The 14,247-nt window shown below is 47.4% G+C and overlaps 5 protein-coding genes across 5 annotated transcripts; 1 reads left to right on the top strand and 4 right to left on the bottom strand.

The window, feature by feature from the left end:
- Nucleotides 1-4: 4 nt before the first annotated feature.
- On the bottom strand, nucleotides 5-848 carry ABOM_010465 (DUF3245 domain-containing protein; the record flags this gene model as incomplete). Its single annotated transcript, XM_022537593.1, has 2 exons — nucleotides 5-518; nucleotides 667-848. The coding sequence occupies 2 exons, from the start codon at nucleotides 846-848 to the stop codon at nucleotides 5-7; spliced, it is 696 nt and encodes a 231-aa protein (XP_022384374.1).
- A 300-nt stretch (nucleotides 849-1,148) lies between these two features.
- Nucleotides 1,149-4,506, bottom strand: ABOM_010464 (ATP-dependent RNA helicase; the record flags this gene model as incomplete). Its single annotated transcript, XM_022537592.1, has 3 exons — nucleotides 1,149-1,334; nucleotides 1,396-4,035; nucleotides 4,090-4,506. The coding sequence occupies 3 exons, from the start codon at nucleotides 4,504-4,506 to the stop codon at nucleotides 1,149-1,151; spliced, it is 3,243 nt and encodes a 1,080-aa protein (XP_022384373.1).
- An 873-nt stretch (nucleotides 4,507-5,379) lies between these two features.
- Nucleotides 5,380-6,273, bottom strand: ABOM_010463 (oxidoreductase-like domain-containing protein; the record flags this gene model as incomplete). The annotated part of the gene is made up of 1 exon (XM_022537591.1): nucleotides 5,380-6,273. One exon carries the CDS (start codon nucleotides 6,271-6,273, stop codon nucleotides 5,380-5,382), a length of 894 nt encoding a protein of 297 aa, XP_022384380.1.
- A 918-nt stretch (nucleotides 6,274-7,191) lies between these two features.
- Nucleotides 7,192-8,407, top strand: ABOM_010462 (uncharacterized protein; the record flags this gene model as incomplete). Its single annotated transcript, XM_022537590.1, has 2 exons — nucleotides 7,192-7,358; nucleotides 7,408-8,407. The coding sequence occupies 2 exons, from the start codon at nucleotides 7,192-7,194 to the stop codon at nucleotides 8,405-8,407; spliced, it is 1,167 nt and encodes a 388-aa protein (XP_022384379.1).
- A 583-nt stretch (nucleotides 8,408-8,990) lies between these two features.
- ABOM_010461 (60S ribosomal eL13 domain-containing protein) lies at nucleotides 8,991-12,255 on the bottom strand (the record flags this gene model as incomplete). The annotated part of the gene is made up of 5 exons (XM_022537589.1): nucleotides 8,991-9,428; nucleotides 9,542-9,700; nucleotides 9,803-9,849; nucleotides 9,944-9,977; nucleotides 11,053-12,255. The coding sequence occupies 5 exons, from the start codon at nucleotides 12,253-12,255 to the stop codon at nucleotides 8,991-8,993; spliced, it is 1,881 nt and encodes a 626-aa protein (XP_022384378.1).
- Nucleotides 12,256-14,247: the final 1,992 nt, after the last annotated feature.

Below are 14,247 nucleotides of genomic sequence, written 5' to 3'. Positions count from 1 at the left end.
AAATCTATTTCTTCTTCCTCTTCCTTGACCGCTCAGTAAGAATCTCATCTAGGAAGCTCGTAGCTTTCCTCCTCCCTTTCAGTCGATATGGCTGGTGTGATAAAATCCCTCCTTGCTTCACCGAAGTCTCATCCTCACCATCTCCACCGTCATCGCCCTGATCCCCACAATCGTCGTTGTCAGCTACGATGGGGTCGAGAGTCCTCGGAATATACTCTGCTTTTCTTTTCTTAGTCGGGCCTTTCTTCCCAACTAGAGCCGTTCGTCCTTCGTCCTCGTCATCATCATCATCATCCGCTCTGTCCATCGTAGTCTGGGACTGATTCGTAGCAAAGCTGGCACCTGATGAGCTTCCCATATTGCTCGGTTGTCGACCCGCCGCAGCATTCTTCTCTGACATGATTTTCTTATAATTCTTCCCAAGAAGTTGTCTCCGTAGTTTATCGTTGGAGTCAAGTTCAGTGCGATTCCAACTTCCATCGGCTGCTTTGGAGGGAAGGGGTGCCCCAACACCTAAACTGTAGCCATCATCCAATCAGCGCTATTCATACACCACACAGAAAAAGAGAGGGGGAAACAAAATAGAAACAAATAAAAATAAATAAATATGAAGGGCGAAAGAGAGGGTAGACGATTTTCCATAACAAAACATAGAGTAAGACCTACGTTTCCGGCACAGCTGTGAAAACTTCATCCTCTTCTCGCTGCAACTCCTCTTCAGACTTTGTATTGGCTTGTTCTTCCTGAGTCTTCGGGGGTAGCCATGAGGCGACCAGTCGCTGACTGCGTGCTAAAGCAACATTGGCTTTATTCAGTATAACATCTGTTTCCGTTTTGGATAAAGACATGATGTTGGTTATCCCACCTCGTCCTTGCTCTTTTCTTTTCGGCCCTTGTCCTTTCTATCTACAGTCAACTTTTTGGAGATAGCTAGGCGGAAGGACACGGCATAATATACTCACCGCTTACTAGTTTCTTCAGATCTTGCGGCTACGAATATGCCTTGGCACCTAATGACATGCGTTGAACTCGGTGGGTTACTACTAGTAGTAGTATCCCATTCTTTGCATATATGTACATTATATTGTGGTATGTAGACCGTCATTACAAGAACATTAGCCAGAGCCAAGTAAACGAGTCTAAATACATTATGCCCATTGTGTCGCTGTATTGACGCGCTTGGAATACACAGAATCGATATCCCTATCAAGGATGTCTATCAAAGTTTCAGATATCATATCGAATAGGAGGTCGTGTGGCCTGGTAGACTTAGAGTCTTTGGTGGGTTGATGGTTTTCTAAACAGCCTAAGGAATGGAAAGCAGCATCGAATGCCTAGCGATCGGGTGTTAGTTACTGCTCCCAAACAATACGAGGGGTATAATGGTTGACGTACCATTTGTAGTGTCTTTCGAAGTTCAATCAATAATCTGGCTGCACGATCGCCTCCCGTCTCTTCATTGGCCTGAACTAGGAAGTCCAGCCATGAATCCATGCATATTCTGCGGCCGCTTCCTTGGAGCCGCCCTCCCAGGAGGCAAGCGGCGAGCGGCGTGACATGTGAAGTTTGCTTTAGAAAATACGTGTCCCCCGAAGAAGGTTTGTTTTTCGAATTGAAGATGAACAGGCTCCTTGGTCGCTCTATAGAATTGACAGAAGAGGGTGACATATGTGTCATCTCATGTGTCTCAGTAAAGTAACGCCTGCGCGAGGCTGGTGAAGGAGCTGCAAGATTGGGATACATGACATGAAATAGCAGAGCTTTGATAAGTGGGGTACGCCATGAATTGGTATTCAAGCTGGCACCTCCGAACTGGAAGTGCTCATCCAGGTGTTCACGGCAGGAGATAATATTTTTCTTAGCTAGGAGCTCAAGCGTTTGGCGGGCAGCCTGTAACACTTCATAGACGCGATCGAAGTGTATATGGTTCGATACTGCAAACTCAAATGCGGCTGCACGACCTGCTCGATACCAGACCTCACGGGTCGCCTTGAATGCATTGGCCGCGCTGAGATGGTCACTCCAGGTGTTTCGTGAAAATTCTACACGAGTCCTGTGCACATCCTTACGTGTCTCCTGGTCTGCCGATGAGTAGAACAAAGATTGGTCGCCCCCAATCACCCCTATAATAAGAAGCGGATCAAGGCAGCGAAATATAATCCCCAACAAAATCAGCTTTGCGCTGCAAGGTTCAAGGGGTAACTCTGAGAGAAGGGCTCCGAGAGGGGTAAGCCCCTCTTTCTCATCCAGTGCTCTCAAAAGCTGTAGGTTACTAATAGCTAAGTCCACCTTGGCCACGTCCGGAGGTTCAATGGAGTCTCGTAAGGTGTCCTGAATGGAGGCAGACGATACTGCCCGCTTCACTTGCAAAGAAGTCCGTTGTAAGTCCTCCCGCATCATTCCTGGAAATCTAGCGACGCGGAAAGAATTGTGCATATCCCTCGTGTAAAGAGCAAAGTACTCTCCTGCTTGGACTCTGCCAGCTCTGCCTGCACGCTGAGAAGCGCTGGATTGACTAATCCAACAACACGCAAACCGGGTTGTCCTTGACTGTGGCTCATAAATCCTTTGATTTACCTTGCCGGGATCAATGACAAACTTCACATCTGGAATAGTTATCGAAGTCTCGGCAACATCAGTAGACAAGATAATTCGGCGACAAGCCCGCGAAACTGGACTAAAAAGCTCTTTCTGACCATCGGGAAGGTTTGAATGGAGGTGCAGGATCTTGTATCGACTACCATCAGAAAAATCGCAGCCTAGCATCTTTCCATGTTTTCGGATGGTAGTTTCAACGGCCATGATGTGACGTAAGCCTGGAAGGAAGACCAGGATAGAGCCTTCCTCGGTACTAGACAAGACATAACAGATAACGGCGCATATGAGGCCTAGTGGCATCAAAGGGTCTTCTTGAAGCATGGGTAGAGAAGATTGTAATACGGTTGGATCATGCGAACACTGGTCCCTACCAATCCCTTGCTCGTCAGAATTCGGGCGGTCTGCCACTGGCAGAAGGTTATACCTTCTGAAATACCGTGCTGTCTGGGGTTCAACGATCAATAATGATAGCGCTCGCGGGGGGTAGAACCTAGATAAAGACTCGATGACCTCATCTAGGTAATGTTTGCCAACAGGGAAAGCGCGCCCGGGAATACGAAGATGTGGAGCAGGCAAGCGACCTCCGTCGTCGACGATATTTTGAAAGTATGAAGCGAAAAGGCCGACATCAAGAGTTGCACTCATCACAATAATCTTAGGCGTATGCAACCCTAGGCCACGACGTTGATCGACGAAGTTTCTCAGAAAAAGCATGAGTAAGTCGAGGTCAAGGTCTCGTTCGTGAACTTCATCGAGTATGATGTGGGAGAAGGACACCAGGTAGGACTCGGAATGCAGCATTTTAAGGAGATAGCCTGTCGTGCAGAACGTGATTGAGCTCAATCTTGTGGGACGTCGAGAATCAAATCGAATTTGATACCCTACGGAGCATCCAAGTGACTCCCTTCTTTCTTTCGCAACCCGCTTAGCTAGTGAAGTCGCTGCTATTCTGCGAGGTTGGACGCAGAGTATCTTGCATACACTTCCAGAGCCCTTGGCCTTAGCATTGTTGAGCAACATCTGGGGCACTTGTGTTGACTTGCCGGAACCAGTATCTGCTACAATGAGCGAATATGTGTTCTTCCCAACAAGGTCAAGTATGTCATCCTTTCTTCTGCTGATCGGCAACCTTCCTTGACGTTTCCACAGCCCACCAACAGGAAAGCCCAATGAGTTATCTGCTTTGTTCTGCCCACTGAAACCGTCCTGGTCAGCTGTAATAGAACTCTCTATTTGCGCTCCACTGCACTTTGCCGTAGAAAATTTGCAGGCACGTCTTAAATCCCTCAAAGCCCTAAGCATGACAATAAACATATCTTCGTCTATATTCAGCTTCATATATTGGAATTCTTCTCGTAATTCGTTGAGCTCTTGCAGCAAACCACTTGAATGGAGCCTTGAGATCAAGGTCAACAAGGCCTGCAGTTCCGCTGAAGACTAACACACATTAGTTTAAGCAGTTAATTCGAGCTACCACTTCTCGTACCTTACCTTCGAGCTTCCTGTTCCGGACGCGGTTATAGTTGTAGACGTATGCTGAAGGGTGCAATTTACGGTGCAATCAAACTTGCCCTTGTCACGGCTTACAAATCGAGAGTTGAGCATCATCAGCCCTTTCTGAACAAAATCAGAATGGAGGACAGGCTTAGGTGACCGCAAAAGCACCTTTCCAAAACCATTATAGTCTTCCTCTCTTGGAAGAGCATCTCTAACAATTTGTGATTCGTCTACAGCACTGGCTGCATTTGCGTCTGGTGTTCTCCAAGACAAACCACTATTGTCGCACGCTAGCCCGTTCTCAGCTAAAGGGCCCCTTCCCTGGCTTCGCGATTGTGAGGTGGACCGCTCCAGGGATGCTTTTGTAGTTTCTTCCAAGGCACACGCTGTGGTTGACCTTGTCCTGGTCATACAGTAAGGGACTATAGCACCGTGAAGTAACTGGCGTCTCGGCTCTAAAAGTGACCTGCATATTTCCGTAGCGCGGTCTCTAGTCTGGATGCTAGGTAACACTGCGGCGTAGCAGCGAGTTGTGATGTTGCGGTATTGGGAAGGTCGCGTCGGGTTTAAAAGAGTGAGACGTATTTGTGGAGGACCATCTTTGATGCAGGAAAAATGCCTGATGCTCTATGATAGGGTGGTGATTAGCATTGACTGTGTGTCGCATGCATGAGAAAATGTAGAAGCTTGATAACATTGTACCGTATAGCTTTGCATTGCCGTAAGCCAGGTGAGGGTGCGGTGGTACTACGCATTGATCGCCGCATGAAGAAAGGAGAATTATGGGATAATAGTGGCGTATATAGCCATTTACTTGGTTTATGTGATGTTTGATAGAGTATACGGGAAAGAAAAGAAAAAAGATAAAGACAAAACAAGGTATAGATGGGCGGGTGAGGTAATATTCTTCTCTTTGGTTCATAAATTTTTAAAAAGTGAATATCATCAATCTAATTGGCCTTGGCGGGGCATAAATTCATTCAATCGCCATTCTACTAGTACCTACCATCTCTACTAATATCCCGCGGGTTCCAATTCTTCCAACTACACACTTAAAGCGCGTGTATCCAAATAGTAGAATATATTACGCCATTTCTATTATAAGCGAGTTCGTAGCGTCATTGAGTCTATATTTACATCTAGATCTATCTCCCCCCCGGTCTCTATATATATTGGTCTCAATAGGTATGAAGAAGCGGCCCCCAGCCTGAGCAATACCATGTATGTGCTAGGAAGCAAGGCCAAACTAAAGAAATAAAAAAAATAAAAACGATAAACCAACGCTCATGGCGCTTCTCCATAGTGTTGGTGTTTTTGCTTCAATTTTTTCTCCGTCTTCATAAACTCTCGAATCCCAACTGGGATGCTGGCAAACAGATCGTCTGCCTGATCGGGGATGGTCCAATTTGTCTCACTCCCTCCTCCATCGTCATCCATGCTAGTGCTCGCAGAAGCAACCTCTGCCCTTGGAGTGTGAAGCAAATCTCCAGTCGGCCCTTTCGAAGCCCCTTTGGCCTTAGCCTGCGCGATCTTCGCCGCCCAATCTTCCATCTCATCACGAAAATCATCCCAGACGCAATGCACACAGCCACTCATGCAGCAATTGTCAGGCTCCTCTGGCCGCGGTGGTATCGCAACCCCATTTATAGTTTTCCATGTAGACCCTGGCGGCATCGAAACGGGGTTATACCGTGAAGAGCGACCAGGGCCAGCCAGGCGAGTGCCAAATACAATTGACATCTTGTCCTGCGGCGAGTGAGGCTCGACTGAAGATGTTGACGACTCGTCATCCAATTCTTTAGAATTAAGACGCGAGGAACTTGCTTGGCCTCTGTAAGGAGAGCGAGACGAGAGAATATCACGATAGTACCCCGATAATGGATATGCTTGAATGGGTTCTGAATCGTTCAAGTATGCTGTCGTATCCTGGTACTTGGTATGGGCATGGCTGGCTGCTCGTCGGGTAGTGGGAAACGGTGCATATCGTCCGATAGACAGTGCTGAGACAGGGAGAGAGCGCGCCTGTTTTATAGGTAAAATATGACCTAGGCCCGACAAGCAGTGGGCCATTTTGAACACTGATCGCCCTTCACCCATGAAAAGAAACTTTGTAGTGCCAAGTGGTTGCTGGGAAGGGAAGAACACTGGAAAGTGCTCTTTGACTTCCGAGGCAGACATTATGTCATTATGCAAACAATGCAAACATTTGCATGGTGTCCCCCAGAATGCGAGGTATGCGTCGCAAGGTCTGCAGATCGCGTTGTTCTTCAATTCCAATTCTTGACTAAGTCGAACCCCCCAAGGTGGCTACGAAGGATTGGCATTGGCAAATCGGGCGTCTATACGTTTCTAGGTCATCTATCCTCGTCTCAGACGGCGCGAAACAAGTGTAGCGCTGCTGTTCTCAACACGTCGCCAATGAACCCGCGACCTGAAAATGAAAATGCACAGCGCCCGTCTGATCGCGCATCACACCAAGGACCATCGAGAGAAAGCTTAGTGCAATCGCGACCGGAGAGTCTGCCGCGCGCAACCAGCAACTCATCGAAGAGGAGCTCACAAATACCTATAACCCAAACTGAAACGAGAGCTCCCGGAATACGCGACAGAAAAGCTCTTAGGCCTTCACTGGTTTCAGATGCAAGTCTAAGGCTGGACATAAACTCACCAAGTAGGCGACCAAGTGATATTCAAGCGTTTGCAGCCCCTCCGAGGCGAGCCTCGAGGAGAATTCTTCCTTCAGACCTGTCATTCAAGTCTTCAATAGTGACACAGGGGAGTAAATTGGATCGTGGACTACCTGATAGTCCAGACGACCAATTAGCATCTGAATTGAGTAACGCAACGGGTGAAGCCAATTCACATCCAGACTTGCATGAAGGGCTCGAAGAACCTGATCTCCCCCCAACCCCAGCACAATTAGGCTTAGAAAGACCCCCCGCACGTCCAAAAGGGCTACTTAGCAGTAGTCCAACTATGCGACATGGTAGTTGGGGGAAACGACGAACCACTAACCATCTAGAACAGAGCCCCTCTAAGCTTAGGAATGCTCATTATGGAGAAGGAGACGAAGGTCTACTGGAATCTGACTCAAATATGGCTCAAGGACTATTTCCAGAGCCCGTTTTGAAAAAGCGGCGATTGACAATGCAACTTGCCACCGAGATAAAACAACTTAGCGATGACATCGTTAAGTTGGAGAATTGGTCAAAGAGCGTAAGATACAATGCCGATGATAGAGAACTAGATATGGGCAAACTTATGTAAGTATTTCATACCCAGTCATTTGAAACCTGACCTGACTGGTGGCAGGTCAATATTGTGTGAAGATCCCAATAGGGCAACACCTGCAAAGCCGGGCCCACATGATATGTCTATATCGTCTTTAATCTCCACGTTGCTTCCGTTTTCTACGAAGTGTTCTCCAATAACTTCAGAAGAGCATCCCCCGCTGAATCCTTTTGCTCTCAATAAACTTTCTCAAGCTGAGCCATATCTAACAATATTCGCCCCATTGAAACTCGAATCATATTCAAATACTTACTGCGGCTCGGACCCAGACAAGCATTTGGAGAAACATACCTTGGAACTGTCTACACCGTGGCCCTTTCCTTCTAGACACCTCCACTTATCCGTCAACTACGAAACGGATCCAGAAACGCAGTCTGTACTCTCCATATCGGTACCAATGGCTATTGACAATAAAGTACCAGTATCTTTGCACCAGTGGATCGAATCAAGGCTAGCGAACCCACTCTTGAAGTTGGATGTATCGGGTCTATGCTGGGGCATACATCGCTACTGGGAAGCCTCGATATCACGTGCCAAACTATGGTCGCGGCTAGAAGGCCAATATCGAGGACTGATCAGACGTCGTGGGACAACCATCGATACTGATACACTAGGTGACTCCCTAGACCCCGATGTGCCCAGTCTCTCGAATATAAACCTACGGAAAATACTACCACACCTTGAGCGTACATCTATGCTATTCGAATCCGGAGGTGCAGAATCTTTACGAGCCTACTTTTCATGCGAACTAACAATCGATGAATGGGCAGGCGAACCCAGGTTGGTGCCGGGGATCAGTGTGTCTGCACCGTCCATGATGAATGGCAGGTCGGAAAGCAAGGTGGAACAAGATGTCAAAAGACTATTTCACACAATTTTGAGCGAGAAACAGAGCGGACGAATAGGCGCAGACGTTGATATCAATGCAGATGCGATAGTACATGCTGTCGAGCATATTCTGGGTGTCTTATTCTTTGATGAGCCTGAAAAACATGCTTTCAAAGTTAAGGCAAAAAGGTGACTGCATGTCATTGAAACTGGCTTGGATTGGTTTTCGAATCTACTAGCTGATCTGACAACTTGTTGATCTAAAAGAGAGAGCGTCTGCCACTCTGTAAATCAACAGATGGATCGTGTCTTGGACACATTTCCAGCCTCTACCGAACCCAAGAACAAACTTACATTGACTACGAAAACAGAGGTTTACGCAGGTTGTAATCCAGTGTATATAGATTCATCTCCGTTATTGAACTAGCTTACCGCGGCCTGCATCGGGTTGCCCTTCCATAGTATCTTATGTGTTCTCTGCCTCCAAACGAGGACTAGGCCACCGGTGTGATGCAACAAATAATCGCGAAGGATGTCGCTTGATATGAACCCAGCGACCACATTCTGATGGACCAAGATGCAGCGTCTTAGCATACATTCATAACTCGGAGTAGACCCATTTTTTTGGAACGTGAAAATTGGGGCATTTGCATTTCGGAAGGTTCGGAGTTTTTTAAGGACAAAGGTAAATTGAGAAAAGGGGCGCCACGCCATGCCACAGTACACTAATCCCCGACTTGAAAATAGACCCGATCATCATTAACTGTGAATCACATTTATTTCTTGGCGGCAGATTCCTCCTCGGCCTTGGCCCTAGCACGCTTCTCACGGATACCCTTGTAGCGGGCCTCACTGCGGGCGTCACGCAAACGGCGGTAGGCAGCCTCCTCACCCTTGGGCAGATCATCACGCTTGATCTCAGTGACAGCCTCCTCGGCAGAAAGGTTCTTGATGGGAAGGGTAGCGTTGGCGCGAGTGGCATAGCCCTCAGTCTTGCCCTCAGCGGCGAATGCAGCCTTGGCAGCGTTGACCTCTTCAGCAGAAGAGTCAAGCTTCTTGAACTGGCCACTCTTGCGGGGGAAGAGGATCAAGCGGGCCTTGTAGTCCTTGAGGCGATCGACATTGGCGACCAGCGACTCCTTGGAGTAGTTGACACGGCGGTGGTCAACAGCGATACCGATGGTAGAAGCGAGCTTCTTGGGGATTCCGGCTTCCTATATATTTTTGAAGCAAGTCCCATGTAAGCTTCCATCTAACTTCGAAGCCCAGCAAGTAGAACAGCACCATCACCAGGGCCCCGCTCCATATCCAAAGGGGACAAATTTACCTTCAGCTCAGCGAGAGTGAATCCACGACCGGCACGGACACGGCGGTTGTACTTGACGGTAGGGCAACGCACAACGGGACGCAGCTTGTCAACCGGACGAGGAGCAACAGCGGCGGCCTTCGCAAGACGGGCCTCACGACGGCGGTGCTTGCGGCCAGGCTATAAAATGGTAAATAGTTAGTCAACCATATATCATCCGCCAGACGACCGACACAAGTTGTTCAAAGTGTGATCTAGGTAAGTATAGTTTCGATTGCGTACCTGGTCGAAGTGCACGCGCACACGACGCTGCCAGTCCTTGCGGAAGTCTATAATAAACTCGTCAGTTCGCTGTTTCACAGTGCAGAAAATTCCATCCCCTCTCCTCATATGCGGAAAACTCGTTTACTCAGGTTCACTTACGCTGGTTGAGAATCTGGTTGTTGTGCTTGATCGCCTATACCACCAAAATTCATCAGTAACTTTGCCTTTCCCCATGAAAAAAGCGGACTCGATATCATTTTGTTGAGTCGCAGAAACATTTAAAACAGCGAGGGTCAGAAAAACGCACCATTGTGACGGACGGTGATCAAGGCCGAGATTGTCGTCGTCGTCGTGGGTGGTTGCTGGTCGGATCTCAAAACGACTCTTCAATAATGGGTGGAACTTTTTTTGGTGTGGCCAACCGCGCAGAGCCGCGCCGGTCTCGCTTAGCGAGAAGCCCTACCCTGGTTACCAAATCTGGAAAGGGTCCCAGACCTTGTCACTTGATAACTCACTTCATCATTTGTAGCACTCAGGTCGTCTTTGAATTTGCACAGAGCTCTCAAGTAGTTACCTAAATCATTTCCTGTCCATATAAGTGTTTTGGCTTTAGCTAGATGCCGGGGTCCTCCCTAAACATGCAATCTAGCCAATCTACCTAGATGAACGAACATCTAACTACAGTTCCCGTTACATGCTTACTAAGGCAGTACGTATCTGTTTCTTTGACATCTATCCGCGTTCTATCTGCTTTTTATGTACCGAGATAGATAGAAGGAAAAAAGAAGAAAGAACAGAGGGAGAGGGAGAGGGAGAGAGAGAAACCATATTTGACGAGCAAGAGGGGGTACTTCATGAACCTGTTCCTCTACTTGTTTCATATTGAGAGATCAAACTAAATCTTATCTAGGTACCTAGCTAGAGATATTCTCGAAGATTACAAAGCCTAGTAATTAATAAGAATCGCTCTTGAATTCAACAATGAAATACAAGAAATAAAAAGGAAGACGACAAAGGCACCGTAGTAACACCGATCCACCTCATCATTTACATGTCATCATTCGTAACTGTCCCTGAGGGGGAACATACAGGACATTAAAAATCGTCTGGATAATGAAAGGATGTTTCAAATCAAGAAGATCCGCAATCCACCCGAGGTAGTAAGACCGCGACATGCTCAAATATGTGCAATTAGGAAATACAGCCAGATGCACAAGCAGACTTTATGGCCGGCTGTTATTGTTCCATGTGTCAATACCGAGACCCACTCGTTCCTCCGCTTTTGATTTCTTCGAGGCCACACTGTCAAAACTCGCCTTGCGTTTGAGACTGACGGAGGACTGCACGACTCCTGCTTTTCTAACCTGACCGAACAGTGTTGTTTGAAGCAAAGTGCTCGATTTAGGGGCATTTGCCACTCTTGCAGCATTCTGATGGTCTGAACGACTATGGCGAAACAAATTTGTTGCCACTGAACCAGTGTGAGAAGGAGCGTCGTCTTCAGTTTCGGCTCCCTCGGTGTCGGATGCTGATATGGTGCTGTCCCTATCCCGACGCTGGTGCTGAGAATCTTTGTTTGGAGTGAAGTATTGACTCTCCAGCTGAGCTACCCGAGAGCGAGACGGCGTCGTAGGAATAGAAGACAGTGAATGTGCACTACGCATATGGTGGTTTCCAAACTGTTGCTGTGCGCCATTCTGATTTGATGTGGAGACTGCACTTGGAGATTCTCTGTTGAGAACACGATCCGCAGCCAGAAGAGCAGCGAAAGGATTATGGTTTTCATCCCTGGTCATATGGTGGCTATTGTCGGCGAAGTGAGGAACAGCCTTTCTATGAGGAGTCTGGATCTCATTTTGTGGACTTGGAGACAATGAACCATGCTCGATCATCAAGGAAAGATGCTTTCGGTTATCTCTGATACGGCCTTTCAACAAAGAATTTTCTTCACCGAGTCGATCGGACTTCACTTTCTCCTGGTCGATAAGCTTCTTCGCTCGGCGAAGTCGCCGGTCAAGAGTAGCATTGACCCTCTCCAGCTCTTGATAACGTTTGAGAGCAAGTTCTAATTCAACATTGGCAATTTGTTGTGGCGGTTTAGTTTCCGAATGACGACGGCGATATTCAGAGCTCTGGAGAATCTCGACTTCCCTTCTAGCCAATTTATGTTCAACCTCGGCGCGCTTGATGGCCTCATTGCTTGTGAATGATAGTAGGCTATTCTGTAACTTGAAGTGCAGCGCTGACATGCGAGCCTCTTGAGCCACGCCCAGTAGCTCCTTGGCGATTGCACGGAGTTTGGATTCGTCGGCAGTATCGATTTCATCAGTAGTGGGGAGGTTCTCAGAAGCTCCATAAGCGACACACAGAGTCTTCTCAATATCGGGTGGAGATGCAAGGTATGAACTAGATCGAGACCGTGATTGTCGAAGAGGGGCTCCAGGGATCTGCGACGATGGGGGAGGAGTCATATCTGATGATGGTAGTGACGGAGGGGAAAAGAACCTTCCTCTGTCAGAGCGCGACGTGTGGCTTTCGGCTCTTATACTTATATCTGGGGAAGCAGAGAGACTTGCACGTCGAGTGGGACTAACTGGACCAGAGATCTCTGCTGGAGGCGCAAGAGAACACTGTGATAGCTGAAGCTTGGGGTCTCGTGGCATGATAGGAACAACGGTAAGAGTAAGTAAAACTGTTGAAATATATTCTCGCCCTGCTTCTTAGTTAGCAATGGCCGGGTTGATAAATTGTATGGGACCCCTGTAGGGCGGTCAAGCGCATACCAGGAACGAGGTAACGTATTCCGTGTGTACGTCAATAAAATTGAATTGAGGAATACTTGCTTCCAGCTGGGCTGGTACAGGCCTTGTAAATAATAATAGACGCTAAAGTTTCCGGGAAATCGGGTGCACTTGGGTATGGATGTGTTTGTCGCACAGACACTACTATGCGACTCGCACCTGGCTCGGTCCGCTTATCAGTGATAGGGCAGTGCAGACACGTTCGAGTCAAGTAGTAGGATACAAATGAATTATTTGAAACAGGTACTCAGTTTAGAGGAACAGAAATACAAGATATGGAAAACCCCGTACCAATATGACAGGAGTAAGGAACAAGACAGAATGTGAATAAAGCAACAGTAAAGCGACGGATAGATGTGATGCAAGGAGCAAGGAGCACTGTGGAGGGTTTGATGCCTTAAGGATGTTGCAAGCGGCGGGTGTTTCGCACATCGGGAGGCTGGGAAGTCGCTTGCGATGGCTCTGCTCCAACCAATTATATCTGAAGTTTTACATGCACGTGAGCCCAGCCGCGCGCTAAAACTTACCATTCCAGATGCAGTTAGAGTGGAGATCATGCACTTCAGGCAAGTAAACAGAAGTTGTACCCCATGGGTCCAGAAGGTTGTAACTGAGGCAACGGGCTGCCGATAGGCCATCAATACGGAGTAGTGACTTGTGTCTGGACTAGTACTAGGTACGCCGCGTACTTTGTGATTCCAGTTGTATAAGCTACTGTATGCAAACAAATAGCCCGTGTTCAATATTCAAGACATTGCGAACCCCAATCAACACATATTTAATATTATTTTACCGTGTATGTAGTGACCTATGCTCTCCCCACTTGTTATAGATTTTTATAAGCCTATACAAACTTGATAATTACTGAAAATACTCCAGGCTATCCCCCCCGTAAAGCGTAACAAGAATGAACTTAAGTAGTGTTCCAGATGAGCCTTTTTCTGAACGAAGACTATAGGAAGCAAGAAACTTTTCGCTTCTCTTCTTCCTTCCCCCGCCTCCTTTTGCCCTTCATTTTTCTCCTTTAAAAGGCCTTAACTATGAAACCCAATCAATTCAAAGCGGGCCCGGTGTTTATCTGTGGAAGGATATTAAAATTGTGGATCAGTATGCATGAGAAGGCAGTGCTCATAGAATGAGAAATCAATTACACTTGGTCAGTCAACTGCATCTGTGAGGCTTTAGGTCATTGTAATACTGTGTAGTCGCAGCATGGGTCTTTCTGCGGAGGTTGACATTTGTCCGCCTATGTAGTCATGGTACGAAGCACTTTGTACACAGTATATGGTCGTCATGAATTGAGGGCCATCATCTATGGTTCGGTTTTAACATTCAATTTGCTGACAGAAACCTAATATAGACGTGGCCAGTCAGAGAACACGGGATCCTGTGTAAAGCCCACTTTCTACGTAACCATAAGTAGGCCAGTATACCCGATTGTGGTAAGGAGTATCGGTAGGTTGGTGATACATTGCGTGGGTATACTGTAAGAGGTCTGCAAACACCAGCAGTGGCTTATTTTCACTTTCGAAAGACATGCAAATATCTTGCCTCAAGCGCACCTCTGGTACTCGTCTAAATTTGGTTCATAGTACTCCGCACCTGGTAGCCCTGGTTGTTTCTGAAACAGGAGACTCTAACAGCTTCCAAGATTCGCTCCAT

This window comes from Aspergillus bombycis, assembly GCF_001792695.1.
Source record: "Aspergillus bombycis strain NRRL26010 chromosome Unknown contig00136, whole genome shotgun sequence".
Lineage (NCBI taxonomy): Eukaryota > Fungi > Ascomycota > Eurotiomycetes > Eurotiales > Aspergillaceae > Aspergillus > Aspergillus bombycis.
The sequence above is the reverse complement of the archived record's forward strand: the minus strand, read 5'-3'. Positions and strand labels throughout refer to the sequence as shown.